Source organism: Aspergillus mulundensis (assembly GCF_003369625.1).
Source record: "Aspergillus mulundensis strain DSM 5745 chromosome Unknown scaffold_0, whole genome shotgun sequence".
In the NCBI taxonomy this organism is placed as follows: Eukaryota; Fungi; Ascomycota; class Eurotiomycetes; order Eurotiales; family Aspergillaceae; genus Aspergillus; species Aspergillus mulundensis.
This window is the reverse complement of record NW_020797888.1, coordinates 3,314,708-3,340,860: the sequence shown is the minus strand read 5'-3', so window position 1 is coordinate 3,340,860 and position 26,153 is coordinate 3,314,708. Positions and strand designations below refer to the sequence as shown.

The 26,153-nt window shown below is 52.4% G+C and overlaps 11 protein-coding genes across 11 annotated transcripts; 3 read left to right on the top strand and 8 right to left on the bottom strand.

The window, feature by feature from the left end:
* Window positions 1-992: 992 nt before the first annotated feature.
* DSM5745_00845 (uncharacterized protein) lies at window positions 993-2,638 on the bottom strand (the record flags this gene model as incomplete). Its single annotated transcript, XM_026742861.1, has 4 exons — window positions 993-1,564; window positions 1,613-1,979; window positions 2,026-2,544; window positions 2,597-2,638. 4 exons carry the CDS (start codon window positions 2,636-2,638, stop codon window positions 993-995), a joined length of 1,500 nt encoding a protein of 499 aa, XP_026608706.1.
* Window positions 2,639-3,616: 978 nt separating this feature from the next.
* On the bottom strand, window positions 3,617-5,972 carry DSM5745_00844 (M28 family metallopeptidase; the record flags this gene model as incomplete). Its single annotated transcript, XM_026742860.1, has 2 exons — window positions 3,617-3,673; window positions 3,735-5,972. The coding sequence occupies 2 exons, from the start codon at window positions 5,970-5,972 to the stop codon at window positions 3,617-3,619; spliced, it is 2,295 nt and encodes a 764-aa protein (XP_026608705.1).
* An 832-nt stretch (window positions 5,973-6,804) lies between these two features.
* Window positions 6,805-7,882, top strand: DSM5745_00843 (Yip1 family protein; the record flags this gene model as incomplete). The annotated part of the gene is made up of 4 exons (XM_026742859.1): window positions 6,805-6,849; window positions 6,901-6,955; window positions 7,010-7,724; window positions 7,786-7,882. 4 exons carry the CDS (start codon window positions 6,805-6,807, stop codon window positions 7,880-7,882), a joined length of 912 nt encoding a protein of 303 aa, XP_026608704.1.
* A 386-nt stretch (window positions 7,883-8,268) lies between these two features.
* DSM5745_00842 (ubiquitin-60S ribosomal protein L40) lies at window positions 8,269-9,300 on the bottom strand (the record flags this gene model as incomplete). The annotated part of the gene is made up of 5 exons (XM_026742858.1): window positions 8,269-8,355; window positions 8,426-8,536; window positions 8,749-8,929; window positions 9,080-9,086; window positions 9,171-9,300. The coding sequence occupies 5 exons, from the start codon at window positions 9,298-9,300 to the stop codon at window positions 8,269-8,271; spliced, it is 516 nt and encodes a 171-aa protein (XP_026608703.1).
* A 244-nt stretch (window positions 9,301-9,544) lies between these two features.
* On the bottom strand, window positions 9,545-11,474 carry DSM5745_00841 (uncharacterized protein; the record flags this gene model as incomplete). Its single annotated transcript, XM_026742857.1, has 7 exons — window positions 9,545-10,374; window positions 10,423-10,561; window positions 10,609-10,714; window positions 10,760-11,004; window positions 11,058-11,167; window positions 11,220-11,313; window positions 11,412-11,474. The coding sequence occupies 7 exons, from the start codon at window positions 11,472-11,474 to the stop codon at window positions 9,545-9,547; spliced, it is 1,587 nt and encodes a 528-aa protein (XP_026608702.1).
* A 568-nt stretch (window positions 11,475-12,042) lies between these two features.
* On the bottom strand, window positions 12,043-12,499 carry DSM5745_00840 (Eukaryotic translation initiation factor eIF-5A; the record flags this gene model as incomplete). The annotated part of the gene is made up of 3 exons (XM_026742856.1): window positions 12,043-12,107; window positions 12,166-12,298; window positions 12,353-12,499. 3 exons carry the CDS (start codon window positions 12,497-12,499, stop codon window positions 12,043-12,045), a joined length of 345 nt encoding a protein of 114 aa, XP_026608701.1.
* A 775-nt stretch (window positions 12,500-13,274) lies between these two features.
* Window positions 13,275-15,486, top strand: DSM5745_00839 (putative GARP complex subunit (Sac2); the record flags this gene model as incomplete). Its single annotated transcript, XM_026742855.1, has 5 exons — window positions 13,275-14,129; window positions 14,176-14,470; window positions 14,524-15,305; window positions 15,352-15,387; window positions 15,445-15,486. The coding sequence occupies 5 exons, from the start codon at window positions 13,275-13,277 to the stop codon at window positions 15,484-15,486; spliced, it is 2,010 nt and encodes a 669-aa protein (XP_026608700.1).
* Window positions 15,487-15,932: 446 nt separating this feature from the next.
* Window positions 15,933-17,292, top strand: DSM5745_00838 (NAD(P)/FAD-dependent oxidoreductase; the record flags this gene model as incomplete). The annotated part of the gene is made up of 3 exons (XM_026742854.1): window positions 15,933-16,028; window positions 16,092-16,217; window positions 16,288-17,292. 3 exons carry the CDS (start codon window positions 15,933-15,935, stop codon window positions 17,290-17,292), a joined length of 1,227 nt encoding a protein of 408 aa, XP_026608699.1.
* A 631-nt stretch (window positions 17,293-17,923) lies between these two features.
* DSM5745_00837 (FTFMHR domain-containing protein) lies at window positions 17,924-20,784 on the bottom strand (the record flags this gene model as incomplete). The annotated part of the gene is made up of 7 exons (XM_026742853.1): window positions 17,924-18,965; window positions 19,011-19,135; window positions 19,180-19,230; window positions 19,282-19,404; window positions 19,449-20,562; window positions 20,607-20,661; window positions 20,709-20,784. 7 exons carry the CDS (start codon window positions 20,782-20,784, stop codon window positions 17,924-17,926), a joined length of 2,586 nt encoding a protein of 861 aa, XP_026608698.1.
* A 1,505-nt stretch (window positions 20,785-22,289) lies between these two features.
* DSM5745_00836 (uncharacterized protein) lies at window positions 22,290-23,967 on the bottom strand (the record flags this gene model as incomplete). Its single annotated transcript, XM_026742852.1, has 2 exons — window positions 22,290-22,901; window positions 22,963-23,967. 2 exons carry the CDS (start codon window positions 23,965-23,967, stop codon window positions 22,290-22,292), a joined length of 1,617 nt encoding a protein of 538 aa, XP_026608697.1.
* A 567-nt stretch (window positions 23,968-24,534) lies between these two features.
* On the bottom strand, window positions 24,535-26,013 carry DSM5745_00835 (class-II fumarase/aspartase family protein; the record flags this gene model as incomplete). Its single annotated transcript, XM_026742851.1, has 2 exons — window positions 24,535-25,818; window positions 25,867-26,013. The coding sequence occupies 2 exons, from the start codon at window positions 26,011-26,013 to the stop codon at window positions 24,535-24,537; spliced, it is 1,431 nt and encodes a 476-aa protein (XP_026608696.1).
* Window positions 26,014-26,153: the final 140 nt, after the last annotated feature.

Below are 26,153 nucleotides of genomic sequence, written 5' to 3'. Positions count from 1 at the left end.
ATCGACGCACCGCCCAGCACAACAGATGCAAGGAGACCAATTTCCTCGCCGTATGTCTGGCCGGCACGCAGGCGGAGGAAGGAGAGGAGGTAGAGCGTGCCTACGGATAGGCCGGCGATTATGGAGGGGAGCGAGCCCGTGCGGCTGTAGCCGATTATGCCGCCGAGGGAGGTGAGGAGGGAGAGGGTTAGGGCGGGGGTTGTTGGGACTGTGGCCTGTAAGCGTAATGGATGTTAGAATGTGGTTTGAGGGATGGGGGTGACGGAATGTGCTTCTGATGTTGAGGGGGTAGGGACGGAGTAGAAGGTATGAACGGGGAACTGGAACTGCGGATGGAACTGATGATGAGGGAGGGCGTACCATTGTGATTTTTGGATGAGGAGTGCTTATGAATTTGGTTTTATTGTGAATTGACGGTGATGAACTGAAAAGAGGCAGTTGTTGTGATTGTTTGTGAGCTCTTGACAAGCTATGCGATTGCGACAAGATATGGGCTGATGTGGAGTAAGTCGAGGCGAGTGGGGAATGGGCCGTGGCCGGGACGGACCCGGGTTATGCTTGGATTATTAATGCTTGGTTTGAGGCTGTCAAGTGTCATGCATGAACTATGCAGCGGCCCCTTTGCTGTCGGACTTTGAGGTGCAAGGGTGACCTGGATAGGTCAATGCCGGGACAAGAAATTAGAATATTAGATTCTGCGATGCCGATATTTGCTTTTTAGAGGTTCATCTCTAGATTTGGTTATGATTGTCTATCAACAAAAGATATAAACAGTCTATGGAGACAATCGGAGTATATATAAACGCTCAAAATCAATCTTAAATGCTTTTGATGCTGGACTTTTGGTCAGTTTGGATCGATGTCGAGTAGTCGTGGTTCATCATTTTTCGTCTCGTCTCGTCTCGTTTTTTTCGTGGAAAGCGTTACGCATGTAGATACCGGTCATCATTGGTGACCTGGTGGAAGCTCGTGGCTCAGAGAAGCGAGCTCATCTAAGCCCTGGCCTGGCTCTTCGCCGGACTAACAGTTTGATGTTCGATTTCCGTCTCCGACTCATCCGAGTCCTGTCCTTTATCCTGACGCTGGAACCCATCACCCTCAACGATCCACAGTATTGGGATCGCCGAAATCACAGAGATAGCACTGAGAAACCACCAGGGCAGGATAATAATTCCGGCCCTGAGTCCCAGCGAGAATATAGGGCCGAGCATAGCAGGGCCGGCGGCGCGTCCGACGGCACTCATACTCGTAGCCACACCATTCAGCGTCCCAAGAATACTAAGACTGCCGGCGGAGTTCGTGAGCAGGATTGTAATACCCGGGAAGTTGAAGATGGAGGCTGTAAGTTTGGAGAGAATCAAAAGGCATATTGCGGGATTCTGGAGGGATTTCGGGATGAGGGCTATGTAGGGCGTTAGGAGGTAGACGATAGGAAAGACGGCGGTGGAGGCTTTGACGCAGTTCAGGACGCCGAAACGCTTTGCGCAGAATGGGAAGATGTAGAATTGCATAATGATGCCGATGCAGCCGGTGATAGTGTAGAAGAAGCCGATTCTCTGGGAGTCTGGAGAGCTCGTTAGATACCGCAGGAAGGAGACGAGTGATTACGTACCCATGCCAAATCCCCCCACAAACTTGAATGGAAGTTCTACGTCAGGGTTGCCATGCAGGGACTGCACGGGTGTATGTAGAAACACTGGAAGAACCGATTCAAAAGCCATCGTATGCACTGACATCAAGGTATACGCTAGCAAGATCAGGGCGGACTGCGGACGGAGCACCTCCCGCCAGCTGTGCTTCTTCACTTCGGCCACGGCCTGAGGCTTCGTGGGACGTTGGCGCTCCCCGAGCAAGGGAGTCGTCTCATCGTCTTCCAACTTTTTCGAGCTTTTCCTGCGTTGACCAGTGCAAGGGCTAGTGAGCATCTCACCAAGCACTAGGCCAGGGTCGCGATGACCCTGTTTCGACAGTAAAGTTTCCTAGAACTTTTAGCAGCGTTCGCGAGATGTAAGAGGGATAACATACATGAAGAAACAAGAACCCCGTGGAGATACCAATGACAAAAAAGAACCCAGAAACCAGATTGGGCAGGAGAAATGGATACTCCTTGAAAAAGCTCGAGTTGCCAAAAATCTCGGGAAACTTCTCCGTCGGCCTTGCAAGAGAGCCTCCAAACGACGGGCCAAAGATACTCCCAATCGTCCACACCATCGGCATGATACTGAACGCTCTCGGCTGCAGCTCCTTATCCTGAACCATCTCCGCGACCATGGTCCGAATAATCCCAACATTACCATTCATGAACCCGATCATACCGCGGCAGGTGATCAGCATCACCAGAGATTTGGAGAGACCGAACGCCAAAGAAAAGATCATTGTCGCAGTGAGTCCTAGCAGGACGATGGGCTTGCGGCCGAAACGGTCCGAGGCCGTGCCCCAGTAGACGGCCATTGCCGCCTGAGAGAAGGATGAGATCGCCGAGGTGAGGCCTGCCCATTTTGCAACTTCGGATTGGGGTACGCCGACGCTTTCGATCATTTCAGGCTGTCCTTGTCAGTATAGGTCTATATGTCGACCGGAAAGACTCACAAGGTACGGCAAATAGCTCGTAACGGCGATCGGCTCTGCGAAGCGACATATTGCTGCGCGGACGGAGTTAGCAAGATGTCAAATCTCGTATGGGCGTGGTTGACTCTTACAGAGAATGAGCAGCTGCCGCACAGGCAGCTTGGGAGTGCTTGCATGCATCAACGAGCAGGTCGGTAAAGAGGGCCAATTACAGCTGGGAGAGGCAAGCGACAGAGTTCAAGAAAGCAAATAGAAAGAAAAGAAGAGAAAATTGAACGATAAAGGACAAGAAGAGTGGAGAGAAGAAGAGGGTGAGAGTCTAGAGCAATGGCTCGGATTTGGAGACAGACTCGCCATCGAGGTCTTCGCATGTGCCGCTTTCCCGCACTGACTGAGCCTGCAAGAGCAAGGGCTGTCAAGTGATCTTCCCCTCTTTCTGTAGCCTCCAGGTAAATCCTTCGTCTCCTGCATGAGCTTGATTGACTTCAAGATGGCTGCGCCTTATCATACCGCTCCTTTCTTGGGCCCAGCCCGTGCGTTTTTACTTGTCTAAGAAATCCAGCGGAGTAAATAGCGGAGTCGAGCCGATGGAGCCTGTCTATTTGTATACTCCGTGTAATGCCCCAGCAACGGCACTTCTGAAGCTGACCATGTCTCTTTCTATTACAGATTTATTGACAATAATCCAACCCCATGCATTAGTCGGAATATAACGAATAGTAATCATTGGTCTCAACCAATCATGGTGTTGGTGTGGTTTCACGACCGCCACATCTACAAGGATCCAGACAGCTAAGTATATATAGCCGCTGTGGTACAAAACGAGGCTCGAGCCTAGACATTGTAATGTTGGACATTCCAAGTGCAAATGGATGACCCAAGAACATTTCTAGATCGGGCAACCTAACTATGTACAGTTACAGGGTTTAGCAACCCCGCCGACCGCGTGATGTATCGTATATGCATGGGATGGGTTCCAATCCCTGCTCGGCCATGCAGCTTAATCCTGCTTAAAGCCGCATGCAACCATCCCCAGCAGTTCATGCTCTCACTGGAGCAATTTTGTCGCCGCTTCGACGCGCTCAATGACAATGTAAAGCCATTTCTGGGAACCATGTTAGCATGCTTCATCTCATAAAACAAGCCAAACAAATGTGAGAACTTACCGCAGCATTAGCAACATCTCCAGCCTCTAAGCTCTCCACGATTCCGGGATAAGTCGCGCCCGAGTAGCCTGTCCAGAGACCGGGGGCGAAGACCACGTGCTTGAACCAGCTACGCCCATCCAGCCCCTGCTCGTACAAGAACTGGCGTTCGATGTTCTTGTACTTGGTGTTGACCTCATGGATCAGGAAGAACAACCGGACTTTCTTCCACCAGAGGTACCAAGGAAGGTCCTCTGCAAGCTGCGACGTCAGGTCCGCTGCATACGCATCGAAATCAATGGCTGTCTTCTGCAGCTTGCCGATCGCTTCATACAGGGGCCCAAAGTCAAAGGACAAGCCGCTCGGAAGTTTGTCCGCAGCAGGCCTGATCCGGTCCACATACTCCTCCAATCCATAGCCGTAGTCAGTGGCGTTGAAGAACAAGACAGGCGTCTCGGCTAGCTTCGCGGCGGCCAGGGCCCAAATCTTGGTGCACGCTTCGTGATATAGCCACTCTGGGTCGCCGAACCGCTGCATCCAGTCGAAACTGTCGTAGTTGGAGTGGTAATGGTAGACAGGGTCCTGGTCACCGTGGCTGAATCCAAGGTCGTAGCTGGGAATTCCAGCGAAGTCTTGGAACGCAGTGAAGTCACTGCCGCTTCCCATTGTCCCAATGTAGCCGTCCCAGACATCACGAACAGTTTGTCCGGGCACGGTTTGATTGGGAGACTGGACAAGGCCAGTAATCTCGTGAATCAGCTTGTTCAAGAGGGGGCTTGCGCTGGGAGCAAGCCGGGTACCAGACGCAGCGACATCGACGTTCAGATACGCAACGTTGGATTTCGAGAGCCAGGGAAGGTACTCCTCCACCCACTCCGTGGAACCAAGCAGACCATATTCCTCGCCGTCCCAGCTGGCGAAAACGATGGTACGGAGCGGCTTCCAGCCAGCCTTGAGAGCCTCACCAAAGCTGCGAATCACCTCATTCAGAACAGCGGAACCGCTGTTAGGGTCACCTGCACCGCCAGCGATCCAAGCATCGCGATGGTTACCCAGAATGATGGTGTCAGGAAGCGAGCCGGGGATGACACCGATGACGTTCCAGAGAGGAGTAGTAACATACTCCTGTTCATTGTACAGGTTGATAACGAGATCATCTGGCGAAGGCCCGATGTTATACTCAACGCCTTTGTACGCGAGACCACCGCCTTGCCACCATTCATTGAAGTTAGATGCCTTTAAACCATGGCCATTCAGAGCCTTCAGAAGAGGCAACACGTCGTTAATAGAGACAGGAATCGATGGAATCGACGGGATGAAGTCATGAGGATCCTGTCTCACGGCACCAGGCTTGGATGGATAACCAGGCGTTGTGGGATCACCAGGGCCGAAACTCAAGAATTGAGTACTACCGCGCTGAACTGCGCTGGGGTTCCTCGCCGGGCCGTCGGGGTAAGTTTCATAGCCATTTGCCTCTGTATATTCTCCATCCGTCTGCGGATCATCATACAGAATCACGCCGACCATCCCAAGCTCCTGTGCGCGCTTGACCTTCAGGCCACGGAAGATACGGCCATACTTGGCAATCGCAATCTTCCCAGCGAGGCTGACATTGGCATTGACCAGATCCTCGTAATCGGCATATGTGCCAAAGTTGACAAAAACGAAGGGCGCAGTTACATTTCCGCTTGCGCTGTATCCATGGAAGGTTGGGACGCGATCGGGCAGACCGCTCGTGCTATCTTCCTCGAGGACATCCTCTTCCAGCGAAGCTTCGAAACTGACGTTACCACCCTGGTACAAAGCCAGCCGATGGTCGAGAGGGTAGTTGAGGTAAACATCGTAGGCAGCGATCTTGGTGTCGGCAATACCGAATTCCTCCCAGCGCTCCTTCGTCCACAGCGCTTGGCTGAGGTTCTTGCCCGTAAGATGAGGCCCCGAAGTGTAGTACTTGCTCCATTCGCGGGCGCGGGCCGCAGATGGGGTTCCCAAGAGAATGGTCGTCAGCTCGTCGTAGTCGAGACCGTTTCCGCTCGGCCAATATTTGGGATATGGTTGTGCGCCGGGAAGATAGGACCAGAGCGAGCCGCCCTCACGAGGCAGAAGAGCTGAAGGTAAGAGGAACAGGACAAGCGCGGCGGCGAGGAGCAGGCATAGAGAGTAAGTGCAGGCTCGGCGGAGCTTGTTATGGGGATAGCGATAGCGCTGCGGAGCGACCTGGACCGTCGCCAGAAGTGGGCTCGTTTCGGAGGGAGGCATGATGGATTTCTCCTTCATGGCGGCGAGGATAATAATAATCAAGGTACTATTATCCAAGCCAGCTACAAGCAATGCTTATGTGCGCGTGATCGGAGGGGGAGGCAAGCATTAAATACCGGCGGCCTGGCCCGGTAATATGGCGTCAATGACAGCCCCGATAACAAAAGCACCTGCAACCCTGCTATCTGCCCGCATCGGTGTTTAACCCGAGGTCCTTGCATTGGAGACAAGATAATCATTGATATAGGTCACTCTCAGGAAACAGGGATTTTGCAATTCAGACAGAGGTACGGAGTAAGGTAAGGGTTATCTGGTCATGAGCTACATCCCGGCGCGGACAGTCATGATTTTGCTTCTGGAGCAATTGAAGGATTGATTGTACCCTTCGCCCTGAGTATAAACTGAGACACTTGTTCTGATAGCCACTCTGCACGGCCATTATAGCTGGTGTAGATAACAAGACAGGTGGGCCCTGACTACCGGTATAATCTCGTTATCACAGTAGATTTGGAGATTGGAGGCCATGTCTTGATATCAACCTTCCTTCTCTGGTTAATCATAGGAAGACTTCTTACTACCTTGTAAGCTTCCTTGCTAAGCTTGACCATAGTATCGAATAAGAATATACTCGGGTTAATCAAAAAATCTCTGTAATTTTGTGTCATTCAACTGACACACTTGTTGTAGCATAAAACCACTCATTACGCGTGGCATAAAACTGTGGCGGTGTGTGTGGCTGGTGCTGCATACGTACTCCGCAGCGTTGGCCGCATCATCTTTCAGAACAGCTGGCGTCTCACTCAGTATTCACACCAAGAACAACCTGCCCAGAATGTCGAGCCAGGGCTACGATGTGGTAGTGGACGTGGACGCTGAGGTACGCCTGATTATATCTAGCTTCAATTAGACAAAACCCTAACAAGAACAGGGCGACGACCTCGGACACACAGACCTCCAAGAAGACCTTGAATTCCACCCATCCAGTGAGCTCAGCATCTCCAACTCTTACCCTCAACCAACCTAACATAACTGACTAGACTTCGAAAATGACCAACGCAACGCCAAATCCCACCCAGACAACGCCGCCTTCCTAGGAGGCAGCGGCGGCGGCTCGTCCTCCCGCCGCAACCGCTCTCCAGGTGGCACACCGACCAAGCACGCCTGGTGGTCAATCCACTACTACGAGCAGTACTTCGACGTAGACACGAACGAGGTCCTGCGCCGGTGCGTAGCCTCCGTCTACCCCCGCAGCAACTTCCTCGACGTCCTCGAAGGCAACGCAGACCTCTACGGCCCCTTCTGGATCGCAACGACCGTGATCGTGATCCTCTTCCTAACCGGTACAATCTCGCAATGGCTCTCGAACAACGACAAGGCGCATTTCAAGTATGACTTCACTCTGCTCTCTGGCGCGGCGGGTTTAGTCTACGGGTATACGTTCATTCTGCCCATTGCGCTCTGGGGCGCGCTCAAGTGGTTTGGTAGCTCGACGGCGGATCTCGTCGAGTGCTGGGCGCTATATGGGTACTCGAACCTCGTTTGGATTGCGGTCGCGATTGTTAGTTGGAGTCCTTTGACGGCGTTGAACTGGGCGCTTGTGGGCGTCGGCTTTGGCTGGACGGTTTTCTTCCTCCTTCGGAATTTGTATCCCGTGCTTAGTGCGACGGATGCGAAGGCTAGTCGGGCGCTGTTGATATTGGTTATCTTGTTGCATGCTGGATTTGCGATTGCGATTAAGATCTTGTTCTTTGCGTGAGTTTCCCCGTTCTCCCTCTTGTCATAGTGTGGTCGTGTGACTGATGGGATGGTTTAGGCATGGAAGCCCGGTTTCCAAGAAGAATGACGGCGACAAGGACCACGATGATGATAAGGATGATCATGATGATCACGATGACAAGCGCATGTTTTAAAAAGGAAGTCCAGCTTCGTCGGTTGTTGCGGGCTTTTAGGATACGTGATGTTGACTTGCTCCGGCAGCATTTCGTCACAGGTATCGAGTTCAGGCAGATTCTAGCCCTTTGCCATGTATACTGTACCGTAAATTGTTACATTCATATCTACCAGACTCAGGATAGCAAGTTGAGGGATGACTGAATTTTACAATTGTTTGATTGAGTGCAACTGGTTCCGAGAGTAGTCATAAAAATGTATTGACTCCGGCTCTTCTGATGTTTCTTCAGCATTCCAACGCCGCTTGTAAAAAAAGGAACCCTTTTCGCGTTGCAATTCGTCTCATCACAATCACACCCTTCCGCACCAGCAACGCAGAAAAAAACGTAAGCATGAGGCGAGTCGTTTATTTGAGCTTCTTCTTGGGGCGGAGCTGGTTGGAGTGACCGCACTTCCTCTTACGGCAGTTGGTGGCACGGGGAGGGAGACGAGCCTGTCATGTCATTAGTTCGAGTTCCTGAGCCTGGAGACGAGTCGAGGTCGAGATATTCCGGTAGACGTACGTAGCACTTGCGGCAGATGTTCTTCTCGCAGTTGTACTTGGAAGCGAGGGCCTTAAGAGAGGGCTCGATGATACCACCACGGAGACGGAGGACCAGGTGGAGGGTGGACTCCTATATCGTTGGAAGAGAGTATCGTCAGCCGCCCGTTCATTCATCCCAGTCGAACTGCAGCCATATAATCCATGCCATATATCCCTCCTCTTCCCAGCGGAACAAACCGGCAACTTGCGCCATTTTCATTGCACAAGATGACCGCGTGTTATCCCGCCCTCTTATTCCATGCCGTTCCATGCGCAAAACAATCGGTAGATCAAGCCTCATACCTTCTGGATGTTGTAGTCGCTCAGGGTGCGGCCATCCTCGAGCTGCTTACCAGCGAAGATGAGACGCTGCTGGTCCGGGGGAATGCCCTCCTTATCCTGGATCTTGGTCTTGACGTTGTCGATGGTGTCGCTCGACTCGACGTCAAGGGTAATGGTCTTACCCGTCAGGGTCTTGACGAAACTATTCAAGGAGAATAATCAGCACATGGTCCTATCCCTCTTCCTTCCGATTCAATGGTGCAAGCGTTCTCGTGTCGCGAGGTCGGTTCAACGATAGGCGAGGAAAGTGGAGGGTGGTATCGGGGCGCTATAAGATATTCGGAAGACCTACATCTGCACTGTAAAATCGCAGAAAAAAGGACATGTTAGCTGGCGGTTCAAATGGAACACTACCACAAGTGAATATCATGGTGTAAACGTACTGGCTGCGATTTTTCGTTGTTGCTGGTCGTCGGTCGCTGGAAGGGTCGGTCGGTCGGATGAGGCAATGTCAATTTGGAGAGTTTCTCGCTTAGCAAGCGGTGGATGGGCGCGGATCACGAGACCAGACATACCCTCAGCCCTAGTGCTGGGCTCTAGTCACTTGGCGTGGTTGCCTCGGCGCCTGAATCTCTCCACATTTTCCGCATTACGGAACTTCACATCGCAGTCGAGACTCGGCCTCTTCCGGAGTACATACATACGGCTACTATCAGGCGTCTTTTCGATTATTGACCGTGAACCTGTCAATGCTATAATACATAGCGTATGCTGATCGACACAAGGGCAAATGTCATTTAGCTTGGCCGGGCAGTCCTTACTCGCTAAGACCCTCCATCTCATCAACATCCGAATCCTCACCAACATCGATCGAGCGTTCGGCAAAATGTTTGATGCGTCTCTGGTTCTCCAACCATTTGTTAATCTGAAGCTCTGCTTGAGAGACACACCGAACAAGAGTAGAAACGGAAATACCGACGACCTTGGCAGCTACTTCGTAGAACGCTCGTGCCGTGTCCGGGAGATCGGACTCATGCCTATATCGAGCATACTGAGAGCCTGGTCGCGGTATATCCGAGTCAGCTTCACTGACAACCTCCCTGGTTCGCAGGTAACGTGAAGCGTTTTGTAGCATTGCTTTAATGGATTCCTCCTCGTCGTCTTCAGGTTCTGGTACACTTTCTTTTCCCTTGGATGCTGAGCCGATGGGGAAAAGGTTGACCAGATGGTCCGTTGCTGTGCCGGTCGGACGATTGTTGGTATCCAACCAGGAGCTCTCGTACCAATCCATGTACTCGTCCAATTGATCTGGGGTCATGGTGAAAACGTCGCCCTCCTTGACTAGAATTTCCTTGCCTTTGCCAATTCTCCCGGCGGAACTATCTCGACGGTCAAAATGATTCTGGACATCTGCCCAAGCTTCCCAGTCGATTGTCTGCACAGTAGGCTCCTGTGTAGACATGGGATGCCGCTGGACATCATCAAAAGGAAACAAGAGTTTGGTTGCGATCACTATGAGGGTGACGAGCTGATGTTCGGGTTTCTCCAGAGCCTTCCGCTTCCGCCTATAGCTATCGGACTCGGTCCGCCACTCGAATGTAAAGGCCAGGAGTTCCTGTAGCCTTTTGGTAACGGGATATATGTCAACTAGGATTGTGAGCATAGATAAACAAAGTTCGAGGATGGATACCATACCAGGCAACGCAAGCCTCTTGATGAGCCTGTATGACAGAACAGGAGTATTTAATGGCGGAAACTGCACTCCGAACCTGCGATGATAAAAAAGTAGAAGGTCCAATACAGCGTTGTGGAGCTGCTCCGGCTCCAAAAGCCTCTATAGTAATGTTTAGTTGCGTTCCCAAACATAACCTGCTAACATACCGTGGTCTGAAGGATAGAAATAAACTCTTCAGGTAGATTTTCCTTCATTTGACGAGGAAGATGAAGAAACACGTTGTAAAAGGGTATATCATTGCGCAACGTCATCCTAGAAACCAATCAGCCAAGTCCGACGTATGGATTTGAGACATACCGATGAAAGTCCATAACGCTTACTGGAAGCCTCATCAAGACGGACGCCAAATAACATAGAGCAACGGTGTCAATAAGGCGAGGCCATTGTACGACCTTACCACCCAGCTTGAACGTCTCTGGCCCAGTGTCCTCAGCAGCACTGCCTGCTTGGGAACTAAAAAACTTTGGCTGACCATCAGTTCGTTCTGCAATCTTTTCGGCATAGGTCTCCAAGCGGAGTGCCCAGAGATCGCGAACGAGATCCTGGTTCATAGATCAGTTTTCAGCCTCCGGCGTGGCGGGATGCATATGCATACTTCTAGCTCTGGTGGAAACCCTCGCTTGTTCACCAATGCGTGGCATTGCTTCCAAAGAATCAATTGGTAGATTTCAAGAAAGAGGCGATATGCGTCTGAACCGGAGAACTCTGAGAATTGTTAGGGCATTTGTGTTTCTTGAGCTTTGGGGGAAGGACTTACTTTTCCGTTCCTTCTCCTGAACATCCTTCTTCAAATGGTTTATCTTACCCTGAGTCCCCCAATCACCAGGATCCTCTTCTGTTTGTTGGCCGCCCTTGAGATTGCATTATTAGCGACGTGCTCAGGCCACGCATTCGCAGCTTTGGGAGTTGGAAGAGTAATTTCATACCGCCTGTTGATGACCTCGCCTACAAAACCAAAGGCCACGGTCAAGGATAATGCGCCTCTCACGGCATCCTTCCTGGCCGCAATCATGATTCATGTATTTGTCCATCTAGGAAAAGCCGCTTCATCCTCACAACGGTGTAGGGTTAGCGCATGACATGGTCCCCGCATTTGCGGAAAGAGGTTAAGAAAAGATTTTTATACTTGCTCACTCTGGCCGTCGAACCCAACCACAACGCGTTCTTTACTAATCTGCTCGGAATGTGGCCTCCAATAATACTCGAGATCATCGCGTCAGAAGACTTCTACATTTGGTACTGGAATAAGGTAGATGCGAACGAGGCAATTTTGACTATTATGATGACTACATGCGACCTGATGGAAACATCGGCTTCATGGCTTCAAGAGGATTTTTATTCGTCAAACAATCGTAAGAGTACGGAACTCAAGACTGTTCCGCTAAGAGGCATGCTTGACTTGCCCAATGCATGCGACTAAGTCTGCTCGCAAAGCACACCCAAGGCTGCACTGACGGAGTAAACATCAGTGATGCCATACTCTGCCCAAAACGTAGCATCATGCTCCAGTTTACAGGTAACACATGACACGCTTTTGAAACAAAAAGGGTTGACTCGGCAGTAAAAGACATTATAGTTATTTATTTGGGAGCCTCCTTGACTTCCATGCACATCTGCTCGCCCATGGAGGTGAGGATGATGACGTCTACAGAGCAGGTCAGTTTCCACGTTCAAACACTCCAAAAGCAGCAGAAGGTACTTACTGCAGTCCTTGCCCTCGTCGGTGAACATCTTGTTGATACGGTCACCAACCTCACCCTCGGGGACCTTGACATCGTCCTTGGTGTCTCCGTTGTCGTCCATGAGAGAAAGGAAACCGTCGTCGGTAACATCGAGCTGGTTGAACGTCAGTATTTGTTCCGACGCGTGGTTTATATTTTCGGCACTTACGAGCTGGTACTCCTTGCGGGAGACGTTGGGGACGTCCATGTTGTGGGTGGAGGGGGACAGATCTTCGTACTTCTTGCCGGTGAAGATGTCGATGGCGACAAGGTGAACCTTGGCGTGACCGTGCTTGCCGGTCTTGGAGGTGGACATGTCGACGATCTTGCAGGGGCGGTTCTTGATCACAACGTGACCGTTCTTGCGCAGAGCGGAACACTGCATGGGGTAGGTGGCCGAGGCGCCAGCATCGGCGGACTCGAAGGTAACATCGTGAGCCTGCAAGTAAACTGTTAGCCCTCGTGCTCATCAATGTGCCGTAAAGCCTTTGTTTAACAAGTCGATTGGCAAGTAGATCTGCACAATTTGTTGCGTTGGGAGTCATAAGATGCGAGTGGGGTAAGAATGCTGGTTCCTGTATCCCGGCTCCTCAAGACCAGTGATTGATTGCAGAGAAACAGGACCAAAATCAACGGAGACGTGCAGATAGCAGGGAAATCAAGCGGGAACAGTACCTCTTCAGCCATGGTGATAGATGCTAAAGCAAGATAGAACTCGTGAAAAAAAGAAAGAGAAGATAGGAGTTTGTTTGTTGGATGGAGGAGGAGAAGGAAGAGAAAAAAAGACCGTCAAAAATCCACGAAAAGAGGAGGGGACGAAAAGAATGAATGGCCTTCTGTGGCGGGGTCGTCGCTAGTCCTAAGTGGGCTAGACCGCGCTAACCAGCTCTAGGTATATTTCTCCGCGACCTCGACGGGTGATGATCCGGTTTGGGGACACCTAGAGCTGTACGGGGTAGCTTTCTTGCCTGTTCTCATACTTGTCGATCGTTCGTCGCAACAGCTGGTTTTCCTGCGTCTGCGGTGGCTTAGGCGCCAATTCAGATCTCCGTCTAACATGATATACTCATAATCCTCCCTCGTGCTCCAACATGTGGCTTGACCGCATCGCCGGTCACTCGACACCTGATCGCGGCCTCTCTCCGATTCCCCAGAGATCATCTTCCCACCTCTCGCCGAACCGTTCAAACGGTCGCCCTGGACTTAGCCGACCGGGCTCATCGCTTTCCGCTTTAGTTTCTCCTAATGCCTCAACTACCTCCCTGCCAACGGTAGCCCGTGTACCCGAGGAATCGACATTAAAACAGCATGCCACTGGTAGACGCCCGTCGAATGTCGCCGACCCGCTGGAGGTACTGAATGGAATAATAAAGAAGCACAATGTGGGATCTAGGCCCGAAAACGCTGCTCAAGACTCTGGGCCGGTGAAACCAACTCGGCTACTGGAAGACATTGACTTCGGAGGCTTGAGCTTGGAGGGCTTTCTACAAAAACCGGAGTTGAACAGAACGGCAAAAAGCGACATTAATGCCCAGACGATTCAGCAGTTCGAAAAGGAGCGAGACAAATTCCAGGATCTGCACAACGCTATTTCCGGCTGTGATGATGTATCTAAATCAGTGGAAATGTACTTGAGCGACTTCCAGAATGAACTAGGGGCGGTGTCGGCGGAAATCGAGACTCTACAAACCCGGTCTGTGCAGTTGAACGCCATGCTAGAGAACCGAAGAAACGTCGAACAATTACTTGGGCCTGCCGTGGAAGAGATTAGTGTCTCTCCATCTGCTGTCCGAATGATTGCCGAGGGCCCCATTGATGAGAACTGGGTCAAAGCATTGAACGAATTCGAGACGCGCACCGCAAGTATAGAAGCCAAGATCGCCAGCTCTAGTTCTACCAAGGCAATTGATGACGTTCGCCCTCTTCTGGAGGATGTAAAGAAGAAGGTTAGTCTCGTCCCGTCAGCATTGGCGCGCATACTCATAAACCCAGGCTGTAGAAAGAATTCGAGACTATTTGGTCTCTCAAGTGCGAGCCTTACGATCGCCGAACATCAATGCTCAGATCATCCAGCAGCAGCGCTTGGTCAAGTATAAGGACCTGTACAGTTACATGTCACGAGCCCATTCTAAGCTGGCAGGAGAGATTGCCCAGGCCTACATCAACACCATGCGTTGGTATTATCTGTCCCATTTTACGCGCTATCATCAAGCGTTAGCAAAAATCAAGGTCTATCCAAGTGACCGGAATGAAGTTCTAGGAGGGGATCCCCACGCTCAAAAATCCGGTATGTCTATAAATCCTTTCCGTAGGATTATGATGTGATTGACATTGTTGCAGGTAATCTTCCTGGTGGTCGGGCTGGCGCTGCTGCGCACGATCCTTTCTCGCTCGGTAGGAGAATTGACATCTTGCGGACGGGCAACCAGATGGCCATCTCGTCTTATCTTGCGGAAGAAGATACTTCATTCCATGGTATCGAGATTCCGTTCCGCAACTTCAACCTCGCGCTTCTAGATAATGTTTCGGCTGAATACTCCTTCATGACCGAAATGTTCTCGACTCTGTCTTTCCAGCAGATCTCTCGCAAGGCGCTGGAGGTATTCACTCCCGTCTTTGCCCTAGGCCAAGGGTTGACTAAGCAACTGATTGAGAATACTACCGACTCACTGGGTGTACTGATGTGTGTGCGACTGAATCAGCAAGCTGCCTTTGAGCTTCAACGGCGCAAGGTACCTGTTGCAGACTCGTACATCAACGGGATTAATATGCACCTATGGCCACGGTTTCAAGTAATCATGGACGCTCATTGCGAGTCTCTGAAACGGATAGGAGCCAACACCGGCCGCAGTGCTGTGTCTGCCCTTTCTCTTGCAGGCGGCGACGACCTGAACCAGTCATCCGCACCGCATTTCCTAACGCAACGCTTTGGACAATTGCTACACGGCATTCTCGTGTTGAGCAGTGAAGCAGGCGACGACGAGCCTGTAGCCAACAGTCTTTCTCGTTTGACCTCCGAATTCGACGGCCTCTTGACCAAACTCAGCCGGATCGGCGGTGATGCGAAACGAAGAGAGCGGTTCCTCTACAACAACTATTCTTTGGTCCTGACCATAATCAGCGTAGGTAGCCTCCTCTTTCGAGCTGGGGTATACTAACTTGGTATAGGACACGCAAGGTAAACTAGCAACGGAACAGAAGCAGGTGAGTCTATTTCTCTCCCAAAAAAAAAAAAAAAAAAGTGGTAGCTAACCGGTATAGCATTTCGAGGAGATGCTCAAGGGCGTCAGCCGACGCAGCTAGAGAATGCACCTGCACTACGAAATATCATTCCGAGATACCTGGATATACACACGAGGCTGGTTGCTCACATGTATCATAATATTTGCCTGGACGATAGACTACCAAAGCTGTACATAATTCACATATATACCCATCATTACGTCTACCTACATATTTTTCTACTACTGCTATCTTACCGGTTACCGAAGTATAGAACATAAGATCCGCCTGTTTTATTAGCCGCTCTAGGCTTCTGCACAAGAAGACTAGCTATCAAAACAGGTGGAGGGTGATTAACGCGCAATGTAGGTTCGGAATCAACTCCGACTACGGTATCCACTCTTCTCCAACTTGCGAGCTCACCACCACTCTAGGAAATGTCGCCATCAAGCACAAGGTACAAATAAGAGAACTATCACGCCATTCATACTCCAAGCTGCCAATATAAGGACCGATTACAGCTCCTAATGGCCACTCGAGCTGGCCTCTCCCTCCGCCGGAGCCTTCCCCGCGCGCGCGGGTTTAGCACTACCCGCGCAGCCTCCGCAGACGTCACTCACGCTGTACGCTCCATCTTCCTGCCTATCCATGGTGTCTGCAGCTGACCAACCCACCGCTACATGTAGGTAATTGGCGGCGGTGTTGTCGGCCTCGCAGTCGCCCGGCAATTAGCTTCGCGCCCAAATACATCGACCATTCTCCTTGAGCGGCATGATGCGCCGGGGACGGAGACAAGCAGTCGCAATTCAGAGGTACCCTCAACACCCAGCCCATCTTCAACCCAGTCGCTACCAGAGCAATACCAATACTTTCAATCCCCAGGTAATCCACGCAGGCCTGTACTACGGCACCGACACCCTCAAGACAACGCTCTGCATCCGCGGCAAACAACTCCTCTACGCGCTCTGCGCAAAACACGGCATCCCCCACCGCAACACCAAGAAATGGGTCGTCGCGCAAAACGAAGAACAATGGGCCGTCACGCTGAAAACGCACGAACTCGCTAAACAGCTCGGCGTCCCCACGCGCCTTCTCTCACAGTCTGAAGCGCGCGAACGAGAGCCCGAGGTCCGCGGGCGCGCGGGGATCCTCGAGTCGTCCTCCACCGGTATCGTCGACAGCCACGCGCTCATGACATACCTACAGGGCGACTTCGAGGATAAAGGCGGCGACTGCGCGTTTTTGACAGAGGTAACGGGGATAGAGGCGCTGGATGGGGGACGGGGCGGGTACAGGATCACGGCGCGCTCGGGGTCCGGCTCGGAAAGCGAGACGACGAGTATCGTTGCCGAGACGGTGATCAACAGCGCAGGGAACTACGCGTGCGCGGTGAACAACATGCTTCTCCCGGCTGAGCGGCACAGGACACCGTTCTATGCCAAGGGGACATATTTCTCGTATGCTGCGTCGTTTCCGACGCGCGCGCCCTCTGTCCTTGTTTATCCCGCTACGCTCCCTGGGACCGGGGGACTGGGTACACATCTCACCCTCGATATGGGCGGGCAGATCCGGTTCGGCCCAGACGTGGAATGGGTGGATGACCCGAACGACCTGAAGCCCTCGCCTGCACGCATGGAGCTCGCGATCCCTGAGATCCAGGCGTACCTGCCGAATGTTGATCCGTCTGCCCTGACACTGAGTTACTGTGGGATCCGGCCGAAGTTGGGAAAGGGGGGTTCGGTGAATACGGGCAAGGGGTTCCAAGACTTCGTTATCCAAGAGGAAGAGGGGTTTCCTGGGTTTGTGAACTTGCTTGGTATTGAGAGCCCCGGGCTCACGAGTTGTTTGGCGATTGGGGAGGTTGTTGACGGTATTCTTTATAGATAGATCAGTCGTTTCGTATACCTATATAGACTAAGCATGATGTTTTTCTTGATATTGGATGTGTTATGGAGTGATTCGTATGTTCAGCTGCTTGTTTGTTTGAATGCTTGATTCTGAACGATATGATCTGAATCGGCTATAGTATGTCGGAGTCAGGAAGTCCCAGAATCCAGACACTACACACTTATCTATACTCTGGGCTAATGCTGTATGTCTAAGCGAATATATATGTTTCAACGTCAACATCAAAGGCCAGCAGAAAATCGGGCTCAGGCGCAACTCGACTAGGGACCATGTTCAAACCCGCTTATAAATATATATATGGCCGATGATCCTGAAGAACAGAATTGAAGCACAGCGGAGGATAAAAGCAGGCTCAAGTAGCGGAACATGCTACGCAGAAGGTCATTATAGTTAACGATGTTAGCATTTTTGTGTGGTATCATATATACTATATTCATACAATGGGGGCCGTAAGAAGTCATTAGAACAGTTGATGTCCAGCCCGCTAGACGCACTTTCTGAGCTTTTGATGCCGGCGGCGCCGAACCATGCGGCCGTCCGTGTATTCGTGGCGACGTCCAGCATCGCCGACCCTGCCACTTTGCAAGACGGAAAACTGGCAGCATCTCCTCTACTCGACCTCCATGAGCACATCACTCATGATATGAAGAACATACGAGAACTTGCGCACGCTCCACTTCCCTGCGTCCTTGAGGAGACCCGCATAGTCCAGCAAAATGCGACGTGCAGACTGATACCCGCCCTGAAACGGCACTCCGCGGAAATAAACCGTTCCTCCGTTGCGGATGAAATTGACTGCTGGATCGTCCGAGGGCGTGAACGTCTGCGTACCGCGCGGCTCCATGAAACTGGTAAACCCCTCTGTTCCGACACGCTCCCAGTCGATGTCGTCCAGTAGTTCGATTGACGTTCCACCAACTTGGAGCTCGCTGGGACTGGGGACCATGAAGATGTACAGACCTAGGACGAGAGCTGCGGAGAAGAGGGAGAAGACGGAGTGAAACATTGTATGATCGGATGCTTTACGGTTGGTCATTGCCTTGTAGATGTGCGCGGCATGGAGACATGCTCGTCTGGCTGCTGGTGTTTGTGACCACGTCGCAATGTCATCTAATGCTTTCCTAGCGGGTCCTGCTCCTGCGCGACCGGCGGCTAGGTCGAAGATTTGGGTATCTGCTGTTAGAGTCATGCAGATGTTGTGCCACATGATGGCGGCATTGGGGTTGAGGCGCTCAAGGACTTCGCCGTACTTGTCTGCTATTTGCAGCTGGAGCGACGGTAAGCATCTTGCGCGCCCATCCATGGCGTACGTATGGCAAGGTGCAAAGGGATAGCTTGCTCTATTTGACAAGAGACGATGGTACGCTTCTGATAATCGGAGCTGGACCATTGCTAATACTCCGTGAATGCAAAAGTCGTCGACGGGATTGTCCAATGCGGGCACTGTAATGTTTTCCGAAGGCGCCATTACGGTTGGCATCAGAAGACGGTTGCCGCTGCGGACCAGCTGGATCCAACGCATGGAGCCATTTGCCCGGAAGAGGCCTTCATTGCACGGTAGGATGAGCTGAATCGAATCTGGTACTGTAATCGGGCTGGTTGATAGGAAGGAGGAGTACCACGAGTCCAATAGTAGGAGTCCAGTGATTAATCTAACTGGTCAGAGAAATGTAGAGTACGTGATAGGACAAACGTACCGCTTGACGGATTCAACCTTGCTCCACGTCTTCCACCTGACATCAATATCCGGTACCGCCTCAAAGAGGGTTATGTCAAGGATCTGACCTTCAGTAGCTGCGAAAAGGCCATGTCGTTGCGCAATCTTCCTTGTTAGCCACGAAAAGGCAGGACAAGGGCTTAACATACCGATATGAGGTTGACATAAAGCATTTGCGACTTCTCGAGATGTTCCTTTTCCTGCTCCAGTTAGCCAGGCACAATCTGACAGAAAATCTGAGACAAGCTTACTCCGGTCATTGCCGCCAAATTAAGGAAGAGGAATGCTGCTGCAAATGTATTCAGAGTGCCTAGTGTGTTCTCAACACCCACAGAGCACTTCGCTAGGTCCGCAGTGATTCTCTCCAGAACATACTACCGACGTTAGTAAACAGTAGACACTCCGATAATGTACTTACGGAAAAGTTTTTCGCGACGAAAGTTGTCGTTCCCTTCGTCCCCAGCATGATCATGCCGATGAGACACATGACGTATAGCACTGGAAGACGAGTGTTCTTTGCCGAGAAAGTCGGAACATGAACAAAAGGGACAAGCGGGTGAAAGTTGCGAAAGAACAAATCCAGCGCCATGTCCAAAATTTCGGCTGGAGGGAAGCTCTGACGTCCCCCAAATGGTGAATTGGACGTGGGTGATAGAGCACTATTCGGCGATTGTAGTTGATTGCTGTGGCGGATGTTTCCGAAGGCCGCTTGCAACTGCTGACGGCATTCCTCGTCGAGGCCGTATCGGGACCCTGGAAGCAGTCCTGATGGGCTGCTGAAAGACTGTGATGAATGCATGGAGAAAATATTATCAACGTCGCTGGTGGCGACATCCCGCCAGAGGGTGTTCATGAGCCTCCCGGTGGTGTTCGACGGGGCCACCCAGTACCGCTGGACTCTTGCGAAGCGTTCATTCGGAATATCACCGGTCTGCTTGCTCTTGAGATCATCGAGCTGAGGCCTGGACTGCTGTTCCGGAGTAATCGCAACATTATCTCCCATTAGGCTGAAACTCGGCTCGCCTAGCATGTCAAGCGACCCATGATGCGAACCCGTCTCACCGCGCGGCTCCAACCAAAACTGCAGCATGTCATTCGGCATAGCATCAAATATCGGCGTTCGGTAGGTCTGATGATCTGACGGCGGAGCAGCGACAGGCTGAGGCGGCGGGGGAGCGGGCATCTCGTTCCAGCCAAAATAGGTCTGTTGTTCCTCGACCATCATGGAGCCTACGTCCGGCTCGGTCCGGGCATGGTGGGCGGAGATATCTGCAAGAAAGTCCAACGACGAAGACTGGACCTGCGGAAGGCTAGAGAGCGAGACATCGCGCGGCGCAATAGGAAGACCGTGAGAGGGATGAGTATCGCTGTCCATCGGAAGGAAGCGGGAGGAGTCGAGCGGAGCGGGCGTTGGCTGAGGAGGATTGGAGGGCTGGGAGGCTGACGGAGCGCGCGGTTTATTCTGAGCTTGACTTGCATTCGCCGCTGTACCATTTGCATTGTGCCCTTTGGCATGGCGACTCAACACATCGCTAAACAATCAGCATCGGAGTTTGTGCATCTCGAGGCTACCCACCTGCGGGAAAATCGCTTATGGCAGACGCTGCACTCGTAAGGCTTTTCCTTGGTGTCTGGAACACGTCAGTGAAAGTCTCCTAAGTAGGACCGCAAGACTGACGCGATCGTTCATGGCGCTTGAAATGCTCCGTTTTTTTGAAGCGACGGTCACAGATGTTGCACTTTCTGATAACCATGGTGACCCGCGGGGGCGAGGAGAATAGTATGGATTGACTTAGGAACCTGGAAACATATCGCTGCGCACGCGATTCAAAGTCACTAGGCGACAGCGAGTCTTCGGGTTGGTAGGTGGTTGGTTGGAAGACTTGGAATGTTGCGAACGTTGAAGAGCAAGCCGGAGTAGGCCCCGGGGAGTCGTGACGGTGAGGGGAAAGGCACGGCCAGCGGTAATTAATCGTACAGGACCGGTAAAGTACGGGGAGCACCAGTGGCTTGGCCGAGATCCGGGGTATCGTACCGTATTCCGGGGAGGACTTGGGGTCCTGCTGGGCCGATTGGACAGGACTTGGGTGTTCAACTGTTGTGAGCTCGTCGCGCCTTCGCATCTACTTTCCTTGCAACTGCATTAGTCCGGCAAACCCGGGCATACACCGGTATACAGCAAGCCTGCGTCCCAGTCAACAATACAGCTTGCTCTCATTATTAAGAGCACCAAAGAGGGAAAAGCTGCTGATCATCAAAGGCTCGGAAAGTGGAGTCGCGGCAATTGCCAACTGCCGGCCTGAGCCTCTATCAACAGCGACGAGAGAATACGAATAAATGGGAGACACCCAGCCTTAACCAGAGACTGTTTTTGCCAACTCTATATTCGACCCACTGGCGATTGGGGATCCAGGAGACACCTTACGCTCTCCGCAGGAGGCCTTGGAGGTACTCTTCATGCTGGAGGAAGCGAGCATCATTTTCTGCATCACCAAAATAGCAGCACTGATACAATACGGTGCTCCAAGGTAACAAATGTAAGTTGCCCACGCCCACGAGTTTCATTACAGACGACCATCTGGCATTGTCACAGGATCGAGCTCTATGCGTTCTCTTCATTCATTATCAATCCTACTCCTTACTTTGCTCTACTTCCCTATATTATTGTGGAATCCCTTATCCTCAACTCCACTTCTTTCTGCAGAGTGCACTTGACTTGATATCAAGGATGATGACGAGCTTCCGGACCTGGTCGATGGGATGAATCCCCCGGAAGGATAGAGTGAATCTCGAACTAGGCAGGATTATTGATACAGAGTGCCTGGAGGAATACTATCAAGCATTCTGCGCCGGCTTCCGGGAGAGGGAATGATGAGGATCTTGTCTTCATCGACCTAACACCTACTTCACGACGGCAAACCTGGGAGGGGTTTGTGGGGAACAAGCAGAAACAACTGGGTTGGAGATACCCTCCAGAGAAAGACGCGACCAGATATCGAAAGCATGGATTGAGGGCCGCGCACTCGTAGAAGACCAGGGCTTTTTATGGGAGAATCGCAGCGCGAGGCTAACCATTGTCAGTCATCAGATATGGGAGGAATCCGTTATAATCTTCCTGGCCAGGGCCAATAATTGTGTCACTAGACCGCCAACAAATCCGAGGGAGTTCCATCATGAGGCATCTACAGGGATTCATATTCAGTGGAGTATGTGTACAAAGTCTGATTGACACCTATGAACCCCAGTTCGCAACCGCCTGTTAGGGCTTGGGCGTATTGGCCAATTCGACCAACCGCTCATCATCATACCACGCGTCCAGCCTCCTCTTTCTTTCCTCCTTCTCCTTGTTGACCGCGTCCAATATCCCCCTGATACCCGGATACGAAGAGAACTTGTCAGGCAGCGCATCCCAAACCCGCGGATCCGTGCCCTGGCTCTTAAACACGCCGCATCCGGAGATCGCATACTCCGTGAACAGAAAGCTCCGGCTACTCTCGACCATAATGGTCATCTGGTCCTCCAGAATCCTCCTCGGCTCATTAACCTGCACCCGGTTCTCCCACACATACTCCTTACTAAAGTTCCCATGCGGCGTATGCGCAACCTCCACGCTCCCGCCTCCAGGCAGGAAATCCTCTGAGCGGCCAAGCCCATTACCATACAATGATGCAAGAAACTCCGTCGCAGCGTTGCGGTGAAAGTAAGGGAGCCGAAACGTATTCGAAGCCACGTCCCAGCGTGGCCCAAACCAGAGGAAGTCTGCGAGCGGTGTGTGTGGGTCGTGAGAGCGCGCTGTCAGAACGCAGTTTATCGAGGGATCGGTGTGGTCGATCGATGTGGCGTTTTGGGAGGAAAATTTCGTCAGGTCGTACTGTCGCCATCAGTAAATTAGCTTCTGGCGAAAGTTGGCGAGAAAGGGGTGGAAGGGTTACCTTGTATGGAACAACGTTGCCATGCCACGCGACCACATCAAAGGGGCTGTGGTCTTGGGCAATAGCATTAAGGCTCCCGTTCGCCTTATTGACGATGGTCCAGTCCTCATGCAAAAAGTCAAGATCATCAATATGCGCCACAGGGTGCAGGAAATCCCTCGGGTTCGCCAGACCATGGCCGCCCAGTGGTCCCAGGTCCGGTAGATCCCATCGTGACCCCCAGGTCTCAACGATATACCCTCTCCCCTTACCAACGTCACTATTCTCATACCCTCCCTCTTGACCTATTTCCTTACCCAGCCTAACAGCGAACCTCACACCCCTGGGCACTACACAAATCTCGCCCGGCTGGACATACAACATCCCCAACTCCGTCTGAATATCCAGGCTTCCCAACTGCGGCACAATCAGGAAGTCCCCGTCCGTATTACAGAAAGCTCGACGGTCCATATCCGCATTGATCATGAACACGTAGAGCGCAATCCCCTCATGCAAGTTCGGATTCCCACTTCCACCAAGCGTATGCAGGCCATCGACGAAGTCGACGTTCCCGTCACTTGCTGCGTCGGGCAAGGGAAAAGGCGCCCATTCGCCTTGTGAGGGGAGTGTATGCACACGGGGGTTCAGAGTCAACAGGCTGTTCTCAATATGTGATTTGCATTCGATGTCCGTTTTGTATCCGTCTAACATACCACCTCCATCAGCACACTCGCTCAAACCACACAACAAACCCAACCTAGCCACAATCCACAGAAGCTGAGGACAAGCGAACTCACCATGCGCAGCAGCCGGCCTAACACGATAAAGATAAGTGCTGAAGTTCTCCCTCCTCGGCGCCGTAAAAGCAGAGTATGTTATTCCCTCGGTGTAGAGCCCGAACCGCGGTTCTTGAGGGTTATTCTGCCCCGCGGGCAATGTGCCGGGAATAACCTCGGACTGGTGTCTGTTGCCGAAGCCGGGCGTGTAGGTGTAGGGATCGTTGGGGCGAGTTGGGCTGCGGGTCATGGTGTCCGTGTAGTGAAAGACATGGCGGAAGTCGGTGATGGGGTGGCGGGGAATCAGGGGGGGTGTGTTTGCCATTTTAGTGTTCTGTGAGTCTGAGATGGGCGAAGTTGAGATTGATTTGGATGTGAGGTTGTTGCAGTAGGACGAGAGCGTGCTGCTGGCTTCGTATGAAGGGAGTAGATATAAGTATATAAGTATGAGACGTAATGGTGACCCCGGCCCCTCTACATGATGTAGTAGATGGAGTGCAGGTGGTGCCTGGATGGATGTATGGATGTATGGATGTGGAGCAGGGCAGCTGCAGATGGAGCCCACATGAGCTTGGCCCTGCACTGTAGATTGCGGAGACAGTTCATGGCTCCATGTGGGTTGATCTCATGATGCTCGTCTTCGAGGGCTCACTTGAACCTGCGGGGCTGGGGCATTGTGGAGAGCTATACCAGAATCTGGGGTTGTTGATGCCATTGCCAGATATCTGGTACTACGCAAAATCCTGTGGAACGGTGGAACATCTTGCGCGCAGACACGTAGCCTGTACAATATACAATAAACCAAGAACCTGCTAGATCAATCAACCGCCAAAACATCATCCACCATCCTCCCACAAGCCCCCAAATAATTAACTGGATCACACAACTCCCGCACCCTCTCCAGTCCCATCTTCTCCATCACCTCCTCATTCTTCGCCAGCTCCTCCTCAAGGCTCCCCCCACTCTCAATCGTCGCATGACAAGCCTCATACACAATATCATGCGCCCTCTGCCTCCCCACAAACGGCGCAAGCCCCATCATCACCGCCTCAGCAACAATAAGCCCCTTCGTAGAATGGAGATTCCTCAACATAGCCCGCTCATGCACAACCAGCCCACCCAGCGCAAACTTCGTCTGCTCCAGCGCGCCCACAGCAAGAACAAAGCTCTCCGGAACGGCAATCCACTCAAGATGCCAGGGCCCACTGGCGCGCTCGAAATCCGCAACCATACCATCAAGCACAAGCGAGGCGTTCGAGCGGAGCCGCTTCGACGCGGCAAGAATCACCTCCGACGAAATGGGGTTGCGCTTCTGCGGCATCGTGCTGGAGGCGCCGCGGTGCGGGACGAACGGCTCCGACACCTCGCCGAGCTCGTTCGACGACATGACGATCACGTCGAGCGCGAGCTTCCCCATCGACCCGCCAAGCAGCGCAAGGAAGTTCGTGATCTCGCCCACGCCATCGCGCGCAACGTGCCATGTGATCGGCGGGTTCGTGAGGCCCAGTTCGTCCGCGAGGGCCTTGCGGACGCGGAGGCCGGCGTCGCCGGATCCCAGCGACGCGAGGGAGCCCGCTGCGCCGCCGAATTGCACGAGGAGGGTGCGTTCGCGGAGTTGCTTGAGGCGCGCCGCGTGCCGCTGGAAGCTCGACAGCCACACGGCGCATTTGTACCCGAATGTTACGGGGAGGGCGTGTTGGAGGTGGGTGCGGCCGGCCATGGGCGCGTCTCTGTATTTGACGGACAGGCCGCGCAGAACGGCGATGACGTCGTTCAGCAGCTTCTCTACGATATCGAGCCCCTGCTTCATTTGCAGGACGGAAGCGAGGTCCATGATATCCTGGGTCGTTGCGCCCCAGTGCACGTATTTGCCTGCGTCTGAGCCGCACATGGCTGAGAGTTGGCGCACGAGCGGGAGGATCGGGTACCCGACGATCTCGGTCTCCTTGCGTAGGCGGTCCATGTCTAGTGAGGAGGGGAGTGCTTTGTTTGTGACTAGGGAGCCGATGTGCGAGGGGATGACGTTGCATGTTGACTGGGCGCGCGCGAGAGCCGCTTCGGCTTCGACGCAGCGGGTTATGTAGGATTCATCGTCGAAGACCTGTCTCTGTTAGTGGACATGTTTCTTAGTTCTAAGGTATGGACGTACCTTTCGGATCTCTTCTGTACCGAAGAGGGTGCGGAAGATGCTCGAGTCGATTGCACTGACGGATCCAATGGTGCGCTTGGTGGCAGCAATCGGGGCGATGCGAAGGGGTTTCCGGGGGAGACGGGAGAGCTGTTTGAGGAGGGACATGGTGGGTTTGGTTGTAAGGACGCAATGAAGATGGCTGCTAACTTGAAGTCGCAATTGAAATACGGTCGGAGAGAGTCCGGGCCCCACCAGGGAGTGTTTACGCGTGGGGCTTGGATAGCTTCATCCCCGCATTACCTACA